The sequence below is a fragment of the Sinocyclocheilus grahami genome, unplaced genomic scaffold (genome assembly GCF_001515645.1).
Source record: "Sinocyclocheilus grahami isolate Dianchi unplaced genomic scaffold, SAMN03320097.WGS_v1.1 scaffold913.1, whole genome shotgun sequence".
NCBI lineage: Eukaryota > Metazoa > Chordata > Actinopteri > Cypriniformes > Cyprinidae > Sinocyclocheilus > Sinocyclocheilus grahami.
In genome coordinates, this window is record NW_015506092.1 from 281,352 (window position 1) to 298,763 (window position 17,412).

At 34.8% G+C, this 17,412-nt stretch overlaps 1 protein-coding gene across 1 annotated transcript in view; it reads left to right on the forward strand.

The window, feature by feature from the left end:
* Positions 1–17,412, forward strand: part of LOC107564141 (low-density lipoprotein receptor-related protein 2-like) — a 100,508-nt gene that overhangs the window by 73,193 nt on the left and 9,903 nt on the right. Inside the window, exons 46-59 of the mRNA XM_016249151.1 lie at positions 659–829; positions 1,867–2,090; positions 4,151–4,328; positions 4,476–4,672; positions 5,919–6,164; positions 6,323–6,451; positions 8,695–8,814; positions 11,535–11,651; positions 11,907–12,023; positions 12,393–12,530; positions 14,380–14,502; positions 14,622–14,750; positions 14,899–15,030; positions 16,125–16,256. Of these exons, the coding sequence (XP_016104637.1) occupies positions 659–829; positions 1,867–2,090; positions 4,151–4,328; positions 4,476–4,672; positions 5,919–6,164; positions 6,323–6,451; positions 8,695–8,814; positions 11,535–11,651; positions 11,907–12,023; positions 12,393–12,530; positions 14,380–14,502; positions 14,622–14,750; positions 14,899–15,030; positions 16,125–16,256 (2,153 nt within the window). The remainder of the gene's footprint in view (positions 1–658; positions 830–1,866; positions 2,091–4,150; positions 4,329–4,475; positions 4,673–5,918; positions 6,165–6,322; positions 6,452–8,694; positions 8,815–11,534; positions 11,652–11,906; positions 12,024–12,392; positions 12,531–14,379; positions 14,503–14,621; positions 14,751–14,898; positions 15,031–16,124; positions 16,257–17,412) is intronic.

The window sequence follows — 17,412 nt, forward strand, 5'->3', positions numbered from 1 at the left end:
TATATACAACAAATTTTTTAAAAATATATAAAAATTATAATTTAAATTTATATAATTTAATAATTATCTATTAAATTATTATTATTATTCTTAATTGTATTTAAGTTATGTTTGGTATTATAAATGTATAATACTTACAAAAAAAGTGAATTTAGATGTAATCAATTGTGTACACTACATGGAAACATTTAGTGTACACATAGAACTTTTCAAATAAATGCTGTTCTTTTGAACTTTCTATTCATCAAAGAATCGCAGGAAAAATATGAAGCGGCACAACTGTTTCCAACAGTGATAATAATCAGAAATGTTTCTCGAGCAGCAGATCAGCTTATTAGAATGATTTCTGAAGCATCATGTGACACTGAAGACTGGAGTAATGATGCTGAAAATTCAGCTTTGCATCACAGGAATAAATTACATTTTAATATATATTGAAATAGAAAACGGTTATTTTAGATTTGTAATACTATTTCACAATATTCCTCTTTTTACTTTATTTTTGATCAAATAAATGCAGACTTGGTGAGCAGAAGAGACAGTAAAACAAAAAAAAAACTCTTACAGACCCCAAACTTTTGAACAGTATGTGACCTTTACATTGCTGGGATCTGTTTTAGCTTCTATTTGTTTAATATCAAATATCCTATTTGTGCAGATACGTGTACTGGACTGACTGGAGAGACAAAGCCTTCATTGGACGTGTCGGGATGGATGGGAATAACAAGTCGGCCATCATCACTACTAAGATCGAGTGGCCCAACGGTCTGACTATTGACTACACCAATGACAAGCTGTACTGGTCTGATGCTCACCTCAACTACATCGAGTAAGACTACCTCACCTTTACTGTATATCCTGTCAATATTTAATTAGTGCACATTTAAATATGACATTAAATATGATATGAAATGAATTAATCACAAATGATCAATATTTGCTGACAAATCCTACAAATTAAGATTTGGTCGTTGCATCACAAGCTGGTTTCCAACATTTTTTCCCCTCCATTTTTAAGATGCTGTTTCAAGGAACTTATAAATTCTGCAAGTTTTTCATTGCAATTTCGAACATCACAAAAACGTCACTGTTTGATTTTAAGGACATGTTTATTTTACTTTTGTACAAATAATAAAGAATAATTGTAAGGTATTATAAATTAACATTTATTATAATAGCAAACATTGAATGTTTCCTTAAAATTCAAACACTGAGATGTAGCCAATGTTTGAAGTTAAAATAAATATTTATGCTAAATTGTAATGATTATATATTTAGTTCATTATTATTTGCATTTCATCTTATTTTTTAAAACGTTTGTATGAATAATAAGGACTAATTGTTAGAAAAATTCATATTCATTTTAATTTCAAACATTGAACAACTTTTTTGTTTGATTTTACTTTCACACAAATAACAGAGAATAATCTTTTTAGAATATTATGATTTAATATTATTTTTTAATTGCAAACCCTGAATGAATTTCACACATTAAATACGTCGTTAAAATCAAGCACTGAAATGTATTAAATATTCAGAATATTCTTACAGTCATTGTCTATCAATTTTTTGTTGTTTATATGGTTAGTTGCATTTTATTTGCATTTAGCCTTTTTTACATTACATGAATTAAGTATGATATGTCAATTCATTTATCAATTTGATTAAAGTAATCACATTTATCAATATTTGCTGACAAATCCCACAAAGGTAGATTTGGTCACTGTATCATTCAAACTGATTTTCAACATTGTTTTTACCATTTTTAAGATGCTGTGCCATGATTAATTATGCAGGTTGTTTTATTGCATTGTTATTTACACAAAATGAACATTAAACATAATTCAAATGGTTCTGTCTCCTCAGATTCTCAGATCTGGACGGGAATCACAGGCACACTGTGTACGACGGCGTCCTGCCGCATCCTTTCGCCATCACGGTGTTCGAGGAAAGCGTGTACTGGACGGACTGGAACACGCGCACGGTGGAGAAGGGCAACAAATACAACGGCTCTGGACGGGAAGCGCTCATCAACACCACCCACCGACCGTTCGACATCCACGTGTGCCATCCCTACCGCCAGCCCATAGGTGAGCCCAGGACAGCGTAACCCGAGCGGGACGCTCATTATCTCACGTCAGATCGCTATCACTTCCTTTAAACGTCCACTGAGGCACTTAAGGGTCTCTGCCAATATTTACACAGTCCGACACAATGCCGCCAGTCTCTGCTCGCCTGTCTTTTCTCAGAGACAGGAAAGACTAAACTCTTTATCATCGCTGTAATGGCCAGGACAGGTAGTTTAAACCCTTTATCTGTGGCCTTCTTTAGAAAGAGGAGCTACACCTACAGTACATGATGTGGAGCCACATCCTGGTTTTTTGTAAGAGGATATAGTCGAACTCAACTGACTACAAAATGTACTTTGGGCAACAAGTGACGACCCAATTCAGTTCCACATACAAAAGTAAAGAAAGATGTCATGGAATGTATTTTCATTTCAAATATTAAATAAGGTGTATACATTAAATCAAATTAATTTATAGTTTTCTTACAGTTATTCTCTATTATGTGTACAAAAGTAAATAAAACTGTTTTTGGAATAAAACATTTGAAATTAAAATAAATGTGACCCTGGACCACAAAAGCAGTCATAAGGGTAAATTTTTTTGAAATTGAGATGTATACATCATCTGGAAGCTGCACAAATAAGCTTTCCATTGATGTATGGTTTGTTATGATAGGACAAAATTTGGCCGAGATACAACTATAAAACTTTTTTACAACTAAAAATCGCCTTTAAAGTTGTCCAAATGAAGTTCTTAGCTATGCATATGCAATACATATTACTAATCAAAAATTAAGTTTTGATATATTTACGGTAGGAAATTTACAACATATTTTCATGGAACATGATCTTTACTTAATATCCTAATGATTTTTGGCATAAAAGAAAAATCAATAATTTTGACCCATAAACTGTATTTTTTATTTTTTTTTGCTATTGCTACAAATATACCCCAGCGACTTAAGACTGGTTTTGTGGTCCAGGGTCACATATACATTTATAATATTCATCTATGATTATAAGCTTAGTTAATTATTATTTGCATTTATTTTATCATTTGTTTATTTATTATTTTTATTGTGTTTTTATTTTTGATTCTAAGGGCATGTTTACATACAAAAGTGTTGAATAATAGGGGTGATCATGAGAGAAATGATAAATATTTTATTATTATTTTAAATAATGTAATTTTATTGCAAACATTGCAAACAATTCAAACATTAAGTAAAATGTAGTGCTCAGTTTTAAGGCCATTTTTATTTACTTTTGTACAAATAATAGAAAATAATCATAAGAATATTTTATATTAATATATTTTCTTTACTGCAAACATTGAATGCATCGCAAACATTGAATTTATCCTTAAAAGCCAAACACTGAAATGTTTCCAATGTTTGAAATTAAAATAAATATTCATTTATAATACTCTTAGAATTATTATTCTGTATTATTCATAAATAAGTAAATAAAATGTTCTTAAAATCAAACAATGAAATGTATTCATTGTTTGGAATTACAATAAATATTTGTTTATAATATTCTTATTTGTATTCTCTATTATTCATACAAAATTAAATCAAACACTAGAATTTATTTAATGTGTGAAATTAAAATGAATTTGTAAAATTCTTAGAATTATTCGTATGATTATATGTTTAGTTACTCATTATTTGCATTTATTTTAGCATTTGTTTATCTATTATTCTTATTTTTGTTTTTATTTTTATTCTAAGGACTTTTTATGCTAATAATAGGTAATAATTGTTAGAAAAACATTGAATAAATTTAGATTAATATAGATATAATATAAAACAATATAGAACCATCTTAAAATTAAGTATAAGTATAAATTAAGATTTTTTTATTGCAAACATTAAAGGATATCAAAAACTGAAATGCACTCAATGTTTGAACTTTAAAGAAATGTTCATAATATTCTTACAGTCATTGTCTATTACTTTTATGGTTATGGTTATGATATGGTTAGTTGGATTTTTCCATGATTCAGGACAGACCTGAAACTCTTTTTTTGTTTGAGAGCCACTGATATAGTCTCACTCACACTATATCTTTCTCCTGTAGTGACGAATCCGTGCGCGGTCAATAACGGCGGCTGTTCTCACCTTTGCCTCCTGCGAGCCGGAGGTCAGGGTCACACCTGCGAGTGTCCTGATCACTTCCTTACTGTGCAGATAGGTGGCGCTGCACGCTGTCTGCCCATGTGCTCCAGCACACAGTACAGATGCGCAGACAACGAACGGTTAGTGTCTCCATGCACACGCTTCTTGAGTCAGGCTCTGTTCCAAAGCCTAGTGAGCTGCCTTGCTGTATAGTGCCTACATAGACAGCTGCCTTCTAAGCAAGCATCCTAACTGAAATGGTACCTTTTATTTGTCTTTTCTTACAGCTGTATCCCTATCTGGTGGAAGTGTGACGGTCAGCGAGACTGCAGAGACGGTTCGGATGAGCCCTCCACGTGTCCCCTCCGGCACTGCAGACTGGGCCAGTTCCAGTGTAATGACGGAAACTGCAGCAGCCCGCACTTCCTGTGCAACTCTAATCAGGACTGTCCCGATGGGTCGGATGAAGACACGGTGCTGTGTGGTATGGAAAAACTAATATCAGTGTCTGCAGTGATGCCGGTGATGTGGCCCAGTAGTTAAAAATCTGGGCATGAAGCTTAAAGGTTGTAGGTTTGAACCCCATAATAAAATCTAGTAATAAACAGCAGTTTTTGCTGCATACATTTTTACTAAAACATTGTATCATATGAAGAAACAACATGCAGAGATTTTTGTGATCAATCTTGAGTGTTATTTATGCACTATTATAGTATTTATAAATATTTTGATTTAGCTTGTTTTTTTTTTTCTTTTATAAATGTGCTTTTGACATTTATTTTTAGTCAATAATTTTTTTTCAGTTAGTTGCCATGGCAACATTTGTAGTTTTTCATGTAATGTTTATATTTTAAATGTTTTCAAAAATGTAATATTTCCTTAAAAACCAAACTCAGAAATGTATTCAATGTTTGAAATTATTTATATACCACTATAGTATTTATACATTTTTTGAATTAAAGTTCAAGTTTTATATACATTTTTCATTTTATTTTATTTTTTCATTTTAATTTAATTTTAGTTTTAGTTACTTTATGTTCTGTCATTTTTAAAATGTTTGTATACTAATTTAACTTATTTTTATTTCAGCTTTAGTTTTAGAAATTTTAGTACTTCAACTTCAACTTATTTCAGTTAGTTGCCAAGGCAGCATGGATTCATCATTTTCATTTGAGTTTTTCCATGTAATATTTATATTTTATTTAATTTCAAAACATTTAGTATGTGCTTAAAAATCAAACATTGGTTTTTATTTCAACTAACAAAAAATATTTGTATTAGTTTTACTTTTAATTTTAGTTAACAATATCAGTGCTATTCTGAATAGTTATTTTAGTATCATTGAGATACTTTTATAGTTTTTATTAACATTTTTAATCAGTTTTAGTTTTTTTTCCATTGTCATTTTAAAGTTTTAGTAAATTGGTTGTGTGTTTTTGTCATTTTTAGTAGTTCATATATATATATATATATATATATATGTGTGTGTGTGTGTGTGTGTGTGTGTAAGTTTTAGTTATTTTAGTACATCACGTTAAACCAAACATCACCTTGGCAACTAGCTGAAATAAAAAAGTTTTTATATTTTACTTTATTTCAATAAACGTTAATTTTATTTCAAGTAACAAAGATTTTTTTTAGAAAAACACTGCCATTCTGACATTTGCTTTTGATTGGGCTGTTGCTGTCTTGTGTTCAGAAATGCATCTTCCTCTCTTTCTGTACGTCAGCCACCCATCAGTGTGAGTCTCATCAGTGGCAGTGTGCCAATAAGCGCTGCATCTCTGGGGCCTGGCAGTGCGACGGCGAGAACGACTGCGGCGACGGATCTGACGAGGATCCCGCTCACTGCTCCAGCAGGACATGCAGACCCGGGCAGTTCAAGTGCAGGAACGGCCGATGCATCCCGCAGAGCTGGAAATGTGACGTGGACGACGACTGTGGTGACAACTCCGACGAGCCCATCAACGAATGCAGTGAGCTGCTGACTCATTACAGCATTATAATGCATTTGTGTTGTTGTTTAATTAGTTTAAATTAGAGGAAGAAAAAGTTATGCCGTATGAAGTGAAATTAAATCTCTTTTCTCAGTCTTTTTCGTTGTTGTTAGTCATCTGTGTAATGTGGTTTGCAGTGGGTCCGGCGTACAGATGTGACAATCACACAGAGTTTGCCTGCAGGACAAACTACCGCTGTGTTCCTCTGTGGGCCGTGTGCAACGGACACAACGACTGCAGGGACAACAGCGACGAACAGAACTGTGGTGAGACATCAAACATCACACGACTGAAAACATGACTACGAATGTATAGATTTGTATGTATAAAATGTATATATTTATTAATAAAATAGTAAAGTAAGTAGTAGTGTTAATAAATCATTTAAACATAAAAAATTACTATAAAATTATAAAAAATGTATTACATGACTGAAAACATGATTCAGCGTTAGCAGTGCTTGCTTGCAACTAAATCATGTAGATATTTATTGATAAAATAGTAAAATAATAGTAAAAGTACTAATATTAGAATGATGAAAAAATTTAAAATTACTATACAAAAATGTATTAAACAAAAATTACTCTGTGTGACCATTTTTATTCAGAAACGGATATTAAATATTAATTGTAGATATTCAAATGATTTCAATCCAATTTAATCTAGCTTTCTAATAAACCTGGCATTATATATTATGAATATTGATGGCTCTGAGATGAATTGCTTTGGATAAAAGCGTCTACTAAATGTATAAATGCAAATATAAATTAAAATATAAAATAAAAAATGTTAAAATGATTTGCAGCATTATTATTCAAAACATGACTCGGTGTATCATAAAAATAGTAAAGTAATATTAGAATTAATAATATTACATTTTTAAAAAATAAAAAAGTAAAAATGATTAGAAAAAGAATGATTAATTAAAAAAGGGTATATCAGTATAGTGATCCGTTTGCTAAAATCTATTTTTGCCTTATCCGGCTTTTAGTTTTTTGTATATTAACATAAAAAACATATTTAAAACAAATTGTAAAATTGGTTAGGAAATTGGGAGTTTTTTTTATTAAGAATTAAATATAGGCCTATGCAATGCTCACTTTTTGAAATCCAATCAACAACCGATAGAATCAAGTCCCATCCTACGTTTTTTTTCTTGTTTGATAAGCCGTTTCACTCAGAAAACACCAAAAAGTTGGACGGAGTTTCCATTTCATGCTGACTTCAACAAAAATGCCTAAAATAACTAAAATCACATTCAATGATTGAAAAGCTTCCCACGTCACCTTTAAATTTCAGTCAAATTCAGTAAGATGAGTCTGTAGTGTTGTAGTGTCAGTGATGTTGTGTGTTTGTCATGATGGATTGAAATCATGAAGAGTCATTGGTCCTCTCACACTCCAGCGCTACATTAGTGAGTGTTAGTTCAGTCTGTCTGTGATGGACAGGCCCTCGGTGACCCTTCCTCCTGTCTGGGGTCACACCACTGATTCATGTGCGTGTTGGGTATGTCTGTGTCAGGCACCAGTGTGTGAGCAGCTGTGATTATTGTTTCAGGAAGGATTGAGAGGTTTTTACTCTTAATTTTACTGGTCTGTTGTCAGTAATCTGACCGATGCATTCACACACACACACACACACACACACGTAGCCCCAGTTCTCCCAGGTCTTATCAGCTCCCTCTAGCACCATTAGTGCCATCCTGCACAGAGAGGAGAGAGAGGAGAGATCGCCCTAATCTGACTGTAAGAATGTGCCGCCCGTGTCAGGTGGGGCACTGCTGAGTGTGTTTGTTCATCTCCTCCTCTTCCTTCCTTTCCTCTGTCCACCGTAATGTGCATATTTTCTGCCTCATTTTCTCCTCCCTCTTAATTTTCTTGTCCTCTTGTCTCATTTCACCTCACTTTCTCTTCTTTTCTCCTCTCGTTGTCTCTTCACGTTGCACTCATTCTGCTTTATTTTTCCTCCTCCTCTCTTATCATTTTACCTCGTTTTGTATTATATCTCACCTTTTCTCCTCTCTTCCCATTTTCTCATCTCGTCTCACCTCTCCTCATCTCCTCTCTTTTTATGTTCTCTTGTTTTTCTTCTCTTCTCGTCTGTTTTTTAACTCTGCATTCTTCATGTAGGGTTTCTGCAGGTCTTAAAAAGTCTTAATTCTCCCTTTCACAAATGAAGACCTTAAAAAGGTCTTAAATCAGAGCAGTTTTAAATTCATAAAGTGGTGGCATTAAAAGTGGCATGCACTGCAAAAAATGAATATCTTCCTTTTTTTCCAGTACAAATACCTAAACATCTTTAAATCAAGATTCATCCTTGAGATGCAAAAGGATATGAAGTTATGAGAAATGTCTTCTGAGAAATTTAACAAAATTAAGTATGTTTATACTAAATATCTGCCAATAGGAAACGGAAACTAGTTTTCCCTTTGAAAAGGTGCTTTTTCTGAACAAAATGCAAAAACATTTTTGTTTAATGTTAGCTTTTGTGTTGTGTATTGTGTTTGCAGAGGAGTTGACCTGTGAGCCGGCGGGTGATTTCCGCTGTGATAACCACCAGTGCATCCCCCTGCGCTGGCGCTGCGACGGAGACAATGACTGCGGCGACGGATCTGACGAACACAACTGCAGTGAGTAGCAGCAATCTGACCTCTCCGGTTCAGTCAGTTCAATATAAAAAGTGCAAGAAGCAAGAGAGAGAGTTCACTAAAAGTCATTATTTACTCCCCCTTGTGTGGTTCAGACATACAAATTGGATTTTATTAAGAATTTAATCTTTTTAATGATATCCTGGATATCCATTTAATGAAAGTGAACGAGGACTTGGGCTGTCAAGCTTCAAAAATGCAATTAAACTCCATATAAATATCATCAATTGTCCATTTAACTCTCATGAAGCTCTCAAATCAGATATGGTGCATTTAGTGCTTGTGGTTTAACGTTGACATGCATGAACTAATGATACATACAGGGCAAGAAATTCTGTGAATATTGATTTAAAGTGATAGTTCACCCAAAAATGGGAATTCTTCAACATTTTTTCCCCCTCAACTTGTTCCAAACCTGTATGCATTTCTTTCTTATGCTGAACACAAAAGAATCACTTTTGAAGAGTGTTGGTAACCAAACAGTTTCTGGTCCCCTTTGACTTCCATAGTATTTTTCCCATAGTATGGAAGTCAATGGGGTCCAGCAACTATTTGGTTACCAACACTCTTCAAGATATCTTCTTTTGTGTTTAATAGAAGAAAGAAGGAAATTATGTGAGGGTGAGTAAATAATGACAGAATTTTCATTTTTGGGTGAACGATCCCTTTAAATTTTGATTTGCTCTTTACATAAAGCTATGTATGGCTTCTAAAGTGGTAAACTGCTTTTATGTCGTGTTGGAGCTTGAAAAAGAATGACTCGGTTATCCTTTAACATTTTACCTTCTGTGTTTAAAATGACATGAGGGTGAATACACTATCGCTGGATGAACTGTTCCCTTAATAAGACAGAAAGACACCTGTAGACTTGCCTTACTAAAGAAACAGTAACAATAAAGACAAAGATGAAGGGATTGAGAGGAACAAATTGAATAGTGGAGGAGATGATGTGATGGAAGACAAGGTGCTGTGAGGTGTGAAAGGTTGACAAATGATCTGCGCTGAACCTCTGAGCTGCATGTTGAAAGTATTGCTGATTTTTTCAGCACTTTCTCCTCCCTGCAGAAGAGCTGTAGGGGTGGTGAAGGCGGGTCACTCCCCTGATGAATTCAGCTATGAACTCACCTCCCAAAAACAGCCTTAAAGAGCAAGCTGTATCTCATCAGATAAACCTCCAGTCCTGTGACACATAATAACCCCACTCATCTGTGTCAGAGGCTTTTTGTTGTTTTACTGAAACTGTTCAGGTGGTGTGTCGGTTGCATTTTGGCTTTATAAACATTGCGTGAGAAGCACCTCTGTTCACAAGATGTATTTATGCATTCTGATTATGCTATTTTTTTTAGTTGTTGGTTAATGCAGACAAGTGACAGATGCACATCTTTGGACATTGTGCCACATCCTTGCTGCCAGCAAAAACTTGTTTGCCAGTCTTAGCAGGTTTAATCTGGTCTTCCAGCCCGGCTAAGCTGATTTGACCTTATTAAGCTAGCCAGCTTGCTGTTTTCCCATCATCACCAGAAAAAAAACGCTGCCTAAAACCACTTTAAAACCAGCCAAAGGACCAGCCTGTCTGTGTGAAAATAAAGTGTGCATAATTGTATTGAATGTTCAATGCATTTGTAAAATGAAGATTTGCTGAACATTTCATCACCCTTAGGCCATCCAAGATGTAGATGAGTTTGTTTCTTCATCAGAACAGATTTGGAGAAATGTAGCATTGCATCACTTGCTCACCAATGGATCCTCTGCAGTGAATGGGTGCCGTCAGAATGAGAGTCCAAACAGCTGATAAAAACATCACAATAATCCACAAGTAATCCACACCACTCCAGTCCATCAGTTAATGTCTTGTGAAGAGAAAAACTGTGTGCTTATAATAAACAAATCCATCATTAAGACGTTTTTAACTTCAAACCGTTGCTTCCAGCTAAAAATATGAGTCCTCTATCCGTAATATTGGCTCTTTCAGTATAAAAGCCATCTTGTCTGAGTCAGAAGAAAAATATGCACAGATCAAGCACCGTTTACAAGCGAGAACAGTCCAGAACGGTGGATTTTGATGTGAAAGGACAACAGGGGATGGACTTTTTCACTGGAGGAAGCATCATTATGGATTATGGACTCATTTTGATCAGAAGCAACCCGTTTAATGTTAAAAACCTCTTAATGATGGATCACAAGACATTAACTGATGGACTAGAGATGTGTGGATTATTGTGATGTTTTTATCAGCTGTTTGGACTCTCATTCTGACGGCACCCATTCACTGCAGAGGATCCATTGGTGAGCAAGTGATGCAATGCTACATTTCTCCAAATCTGTTCTGTTGAAGAAACAAACTCATCTACATTTTGAATGGTGAATTTTTAGCAAATTTTCATTGTTATGGAACTAACGCCCCTCACTTGTGGTGAAATCACAGTGTTTGGACTCTCATTCTGACGGCACCCATTCACTGCAGAGGATCCATTGGTGAGCAAGTGATGCAATGCTACATTTCTCCAAATCTGTTCTGATGAAGAAACAAACTCATCTACATTTTGAATGGTGAATTTTTAGCAAATTTTCATTGTTATGGAACTAACGCCCCTCACTTGTGGTGAAATCACAGTGTCACAGCCTCTTTGGGCTTATTGCTTTATTTGCTTTGTATGTATGTTCATGCGTGTCTGATTGACACGCTTCTTATGCATCCGCAGCCCCTCGTCCGTGCACAGAGAGCGAGTACCGCTGTGACAACCTGCACTGCATTCCTGACCGCTGGGTTTGTGACCATGACAACGACTGCGAGGACAATTCTGACGAGAGAGACTGCGGTGAGTGAAAGAAAAAGAGAGACAGCAGAAAGGAAAGGCCATCAAAAGAGGGATGGAGAGAGCCGTGGCACTTGCCACCATGTTCAACATCATAATACTGTCTTTTTATTACAGATTGGTCCTCAGTGGGTGATATCTCAATGCAATTGTGTGCCTGGATACCTTGTGAATGACTTACAGGAAGTGTGCATAATTCATTTTCCATGGTGTACTGAAAGAGATTGGCTTCATTCTTTGTGGATGAATGTGTTTCAGAGCTGCGGACCTGTCACCCGGGTTACTTCCAGTGCAGTAGCGGCCACTGCATCGCTGAGCGCTTCAAATGTGACGGCAATGCTGACTGTCTCGACTTCACTGATGAAAGCTCCTGTCGTGAGTGTACCAAGGTTTTTTTTTAAAAATCTATTTAAATTCTGAGATGCTCCTGAAATGTAACCAGAAGATAGCTGTGAGTTATATTGCAGCACCCTCTAGAGTCCAAAAGTGTTGTGCATCCACTGGCATGGAAACTTAAGGAACATCTTGTCCTGGAAAACTCCATTTTGATTAAGGATTATGAAGACAAACATTTATTTTAAATAAAAAATTTAAACCAATAAATTGCTCAGGATCATTTTGAGCTGCATTCAAATAGTATAGCACAGCACTAGCAATGGCAAAGTCACTGAATGTTGAATGCAATGCTAGTCACCTCCCATTTATGTTTATCTTGACTTTGAGCTGTATGTGTGCATATTTCAGCCACACGCTACCCGAACAGCACCTACTGTCCACCCTTCCTGTTTGAGTGCAAGAACCACGTGTGTGTGCAGCAGCACTGGATATGTGACGGAGATAATGACTGCGGGGATAATTCAGATGAAGAACTGCATCTCTGCTGTGAGAATTTATCTATCATTCTATCTATCTACCTGTCTGTATGTCTGGCCTGCATGATAATGGTTTAAATCAGTGGTCACCAACCTTTTTAGGCCCAAGATCCCTGACCCCGGCCTTTATGAAAAACAAGATCTACCTATTGAAGAATTGATAGAAAAAGACATCCAAGATTGTACTTCAAATTTGAGGCCTTTTACTTAGTATTTTAATTAGTGATGTGCCGATCATAGCTGATTCAAAATTCAGATTTTCTTTCTTTTCTTTCTTTCTTTTTTTTCTTTAACTAGCAAATTGGATTCTGATACTGATACTGATTTTTAAGCAAATGTATTTATTGGCTATTTGCTTTATAACAAACAAACTGGCTTTAAACAAAAATATCTAGCCATTTGAAATTAGAGGCAACCACTGCATTTTAATCACGATCTGCACGGGCAGTTGTTTTTGATTTGATTTAGATTAATTTCAGGATTTAAAACAAAAACAGAATGGTCTGACTTTAGGTGTTATTTATTTATTTGCTACATAAAACATCTGCACGAAACAAAAACAGCAGGTCTGAATGAGACGCACTCTCTGACAGCAGGTGGCGCTTATGAACAGGGTTGCCAGGTTTTCGCAATAAAACTAGTCCAATCGCATTCCGGGGGTAAAATACACGTTTTTTGGCGGGGATCTTCCAGTAAAATTCACATTCCAGGGACTAAATATCACGTTATTGGGGTCGCTTCAACCCGCGGACATGAACAACAACCCAACAGTGTTAAAGTAGCCCAATTCCGCAATATAGCGTTTCGTTGGTTACCGCTGTAAACAAAGCAGAGTTGCGCTTTATACGGAGAAGAAAATGCCATTGCCATCAAAACTTTTCTCAAGACAGTTCCCTTCAGTGATACATTAATATAACCCCATAAATGTAATGCATTTTTGTACTTATTTTACTGTTTTTTTTTTCGGGATCTACTGGGACAGTGATAAAGATCTACGATCGCGATCGACGGGTTGGCGACCACTGGTTTAAATGGTTTAAATATTGCTCAGAGATATAATAATAATTATTGTAATTTAATTTAATTTAATTTTTTTAACATTTCGTTAGAATTATTGCACTTTCATATAAGCACAATTCAAGAGAACATCAACTCCAGTGTTGCCAAATGTGCAGTTTTCCTGTGAAATTTTTTACACTATTGCGGCGGGTTGTTTTTTTTAGTCTGCATGTTAAACAATCCTCCTCTCACCCCTGTGAGAAATAGAATGCTAAATTCTGCACGGACCTGGCAACCCCGATCAACTCACAGATTTAGTCACAGAAAACAGCACAATCGACTGAAAGTAAACAGTCTGGTTGTATTACACTTTTATTTGAGCAGAATATCTCAGTTGCTCAGCTCCAACTTAAATGTTTGCCGGTGTTTTCAGCTCATCAGCGGTATATCCATAATGTAGAGAGAGCACATGTGCATGGTTGCCAGGTTGGGATGATTAAGTAAACCACTGGGCAAAACATTTAGAGAAAAGCTCTAATTGGGGGATTTAAACTCTTGAAATATGGCAACCATAACATGTTGTGGAAGCTTGTTACCAATGGAAGATAATGCAAATGGCAAATTAAAATGAAATTATAACTAACTATCTATCTATCTATCTACACATCCATCCATCTACCCTTCATTATATAGATCTCGTATTATCTAAATCATATTGTCTAAATCATCTCCTTTGTAAACCTTCTTTTTCTAATATAATTTGTATAATATACATCAGCTAAATAACCTAGTAAAATCCAACTTTTGGCATTTTAGATGTGGAACAAAGTGCACAAACGTCATGTTTCTTGTCTCCTCAGTGGACATCTCATGTGATCCTCCGTTCCGTTTCCGCTGTGATAACACCCGCTGCATCTACAGTCACGAGCTCTGCAACTCTATAGATGACTGCGGTGATGGAACCGACGAGAGGCCGGAGCATTGTGAGGAACAGTTAATAGACTGTCAACCATATGTAGTATTTACCTAATCATACCTTTTAAATTCCCTAACTTCTATTGAAACTAGTAAAGCACCCTGTTTTGTGTGAATGGTTCCTCAGGTGTGACTCCCACACATGGGCCCTGCTCTGGAGACGAGTATAAATGTGGGAACGGTCAGTGCATTCCTCTGCAGTACGCCTGCGACGACTATGACGACTGTGAAGACCAGACCGATGAACTCGGCTGCTGTGAGTTTTGTTCATTCACTCACCTACATGTTGTTTATTATTTTCTTTCTTGCATGAACAAAAGTGGATGAAGCTCCAAGAAGGACAAAAAGCTTAGATCCTGTTTTCCTGCACATCTTTGTTACATTTCTTTGTCTGTCTCTGTTAGACTATGGCCATGGGCGCACATGCAGTGAGAATCTGTGTGAGCATAACTGCACGGATTTGTCGACTGGGGGCTTTATTTGCTCCTGTAGAACTGGATATAAACCCAACCCGGAGGACAAGAACACCTGCGATGGTTTGTGAATCATCTGAATACTTTCTTTATTAGAAGACCTCAATATTTACAGTAAAACGGGCTTATAGTGGCACTCCGGAAGCCAATCAGGACAACAGGCACTCCTGTAGGGGCTCCAGCGACTTATCTTCAAACCCAAGTCAAGCCACATTTATCTATATAGCGCTTTATAAAATACAGATTGTTTCAAAGCAGCTTCACTGAAATAAACAGGAAAATAACACTTGCAAAATTCAGCAATAATAAAAAGACTTTAATTTTAGCTGTAAAGATCACTACAGAAGGCAGTTATCATTATTTAGCTCCGATTAGTTCAAAAACAGTGTCAATGTTTCAAAGTTCAACAATTATGTAAAAAAAATCTATTTAGCTATAAGCAGCTCTACAGATACAATAGTACCATTATTTAGCTCAAGTCAGTTCAGTGTTATTTTAATATAACTGACATACTATTATAGTTTATATTAATATGTTGAATTAGTTTTTATTTTTTTTATTTTCCATTTTAATGTTCACTTGAGTTAAAGATTTTTTTTGGGGGGGGTTGTCATTTTTATTGTTTATTTTTAATAATAATAATAAATTATGTAGTGTGTGTGTATATATATATATATATATATATATATATATATATATATACATTTAGTTATTTTAGTACATCAATTTAAACTAAATTAAAATGAAAAATATTGCGACAACTAACTGAAATAATTTTTTTTTAAGTTTAGTTTTTTGTATTTTATTTTATTCCAGTAAACATTTGTTTTATTTCAAGTAACGAGAATGTTTTTGTATGGTTTTAATTTTCATTTTAGTTTAAGTTGACTATAATAACCAATGTTGGAAAATTGCTGTGTCAATTGCTGTGTCAATGTTGGAAAATTGCTCAATCATGAAACAAATTTGATTCAGCTATAAACCAGCTCTACAGAAAACTAGTGATATATTTGTCTTTTATTCCATCCTTTGCATGGACACTTTTCTGTCTGCATGAAAGCAGCACAAGTGTGTTCTTGTATAATGTTACCACAGCGTTATGAATTGAAATGCTTCCTGTATTTCCTGTATGTGAGGTGTTTTCTGCTCGTCTGCAGATGTGAACGAGTGTGAGATTTACGGGACGTGTCCACAGCTGTGCAGGAACACTAAGGGCAGTTATGAGTGTTTCTGTGCTGAAGGGTTTCGATCAGTGGGAGAGCAGCTGGGAGTCGAATGCGCTGCTGAGGGTGAGGCCTGTGGTTTATTACTTCTCTCTTTTTTACCTTTTACAGCCTCCTGCTCTTTCTTTATACCATTCTTTCTTTCTCTGTTTCTTGTATATCTGCCTCTTTTACCGTTGTCATATTTTGCAATCTATTTTATATATTCTAAAATGCTACATTATAATTTTCCTGCATTTTAAGATATCGTCTTTAGGCCAGATTCAAGCAGCGTTGCATGTGTCCTTCAGGGAGAAGGCAATCCCATAATGCACTGCGGCAAGCTCAACTGAAAAAAATTGAAAAATGTTAATTACAAATATAAATATTTTATTTTAAATATAAATATAATTATAATTTATTCAGTGCTGAGTATAAAAAAAATCTGAATGACTGAAAAAAAAAAATGTTGCCATCAAATGTATATTTTAAAAAAAAAGAACAACAAAATATTACAAAGCATTTCAAAAATTAACTATTTTATCCAATATTTATATGTTTAACGTTGTAAACTTTCATTTTCTAATATAATTTGAAGGGCATCCCTTACCAAAAAGAAGTATACTTCAAGTTTATTTTTAAAGTTCTAGTATATTTTTAAGTATAGTTTATGTAGTAAGTATACAAATATCAGTGTACTAGTAGTATACTTGTAAGTGTACTATTTCAATATTCCTTGGGACTAAATTGGCCCACTTTCTAGTATATAAAAGTATACTTTTAAGTATACTTTAAGTATAACAGTAGAAAACTTTGAGTACACAACTAGTTTACAACTATGTTTTTAGTTTGTACTGCATCTATACTAAATGTAAACTTATAGGTATACTGATAGTTCACTAATTAAACACTTGTAGCATTTTTAGTACACTTTGAAGTATAGTCTCAGTAAACTATTAGTTTAGTAGTTTTATACTGCTAGTATACTTGTAAGTTTAAGTGAACTTTACATCATACTTGAAGTATACTACTATTTTGTTATATGAATATCTGAATATACAAAACATCAAAAGAAAGAACAGAGTATCTACTTGTAAACAAAAACATTTTATTCTAGCTTCATGCATTCTTTTTTTATAAAAACTTGAATGTGGGTAAGTTTCATACAAAGAAATAAAGAAATAAACAACATTTTGAACAAAAAGCTGAAAAAAGACTATGAATTGGATTCAATAGCACCCCC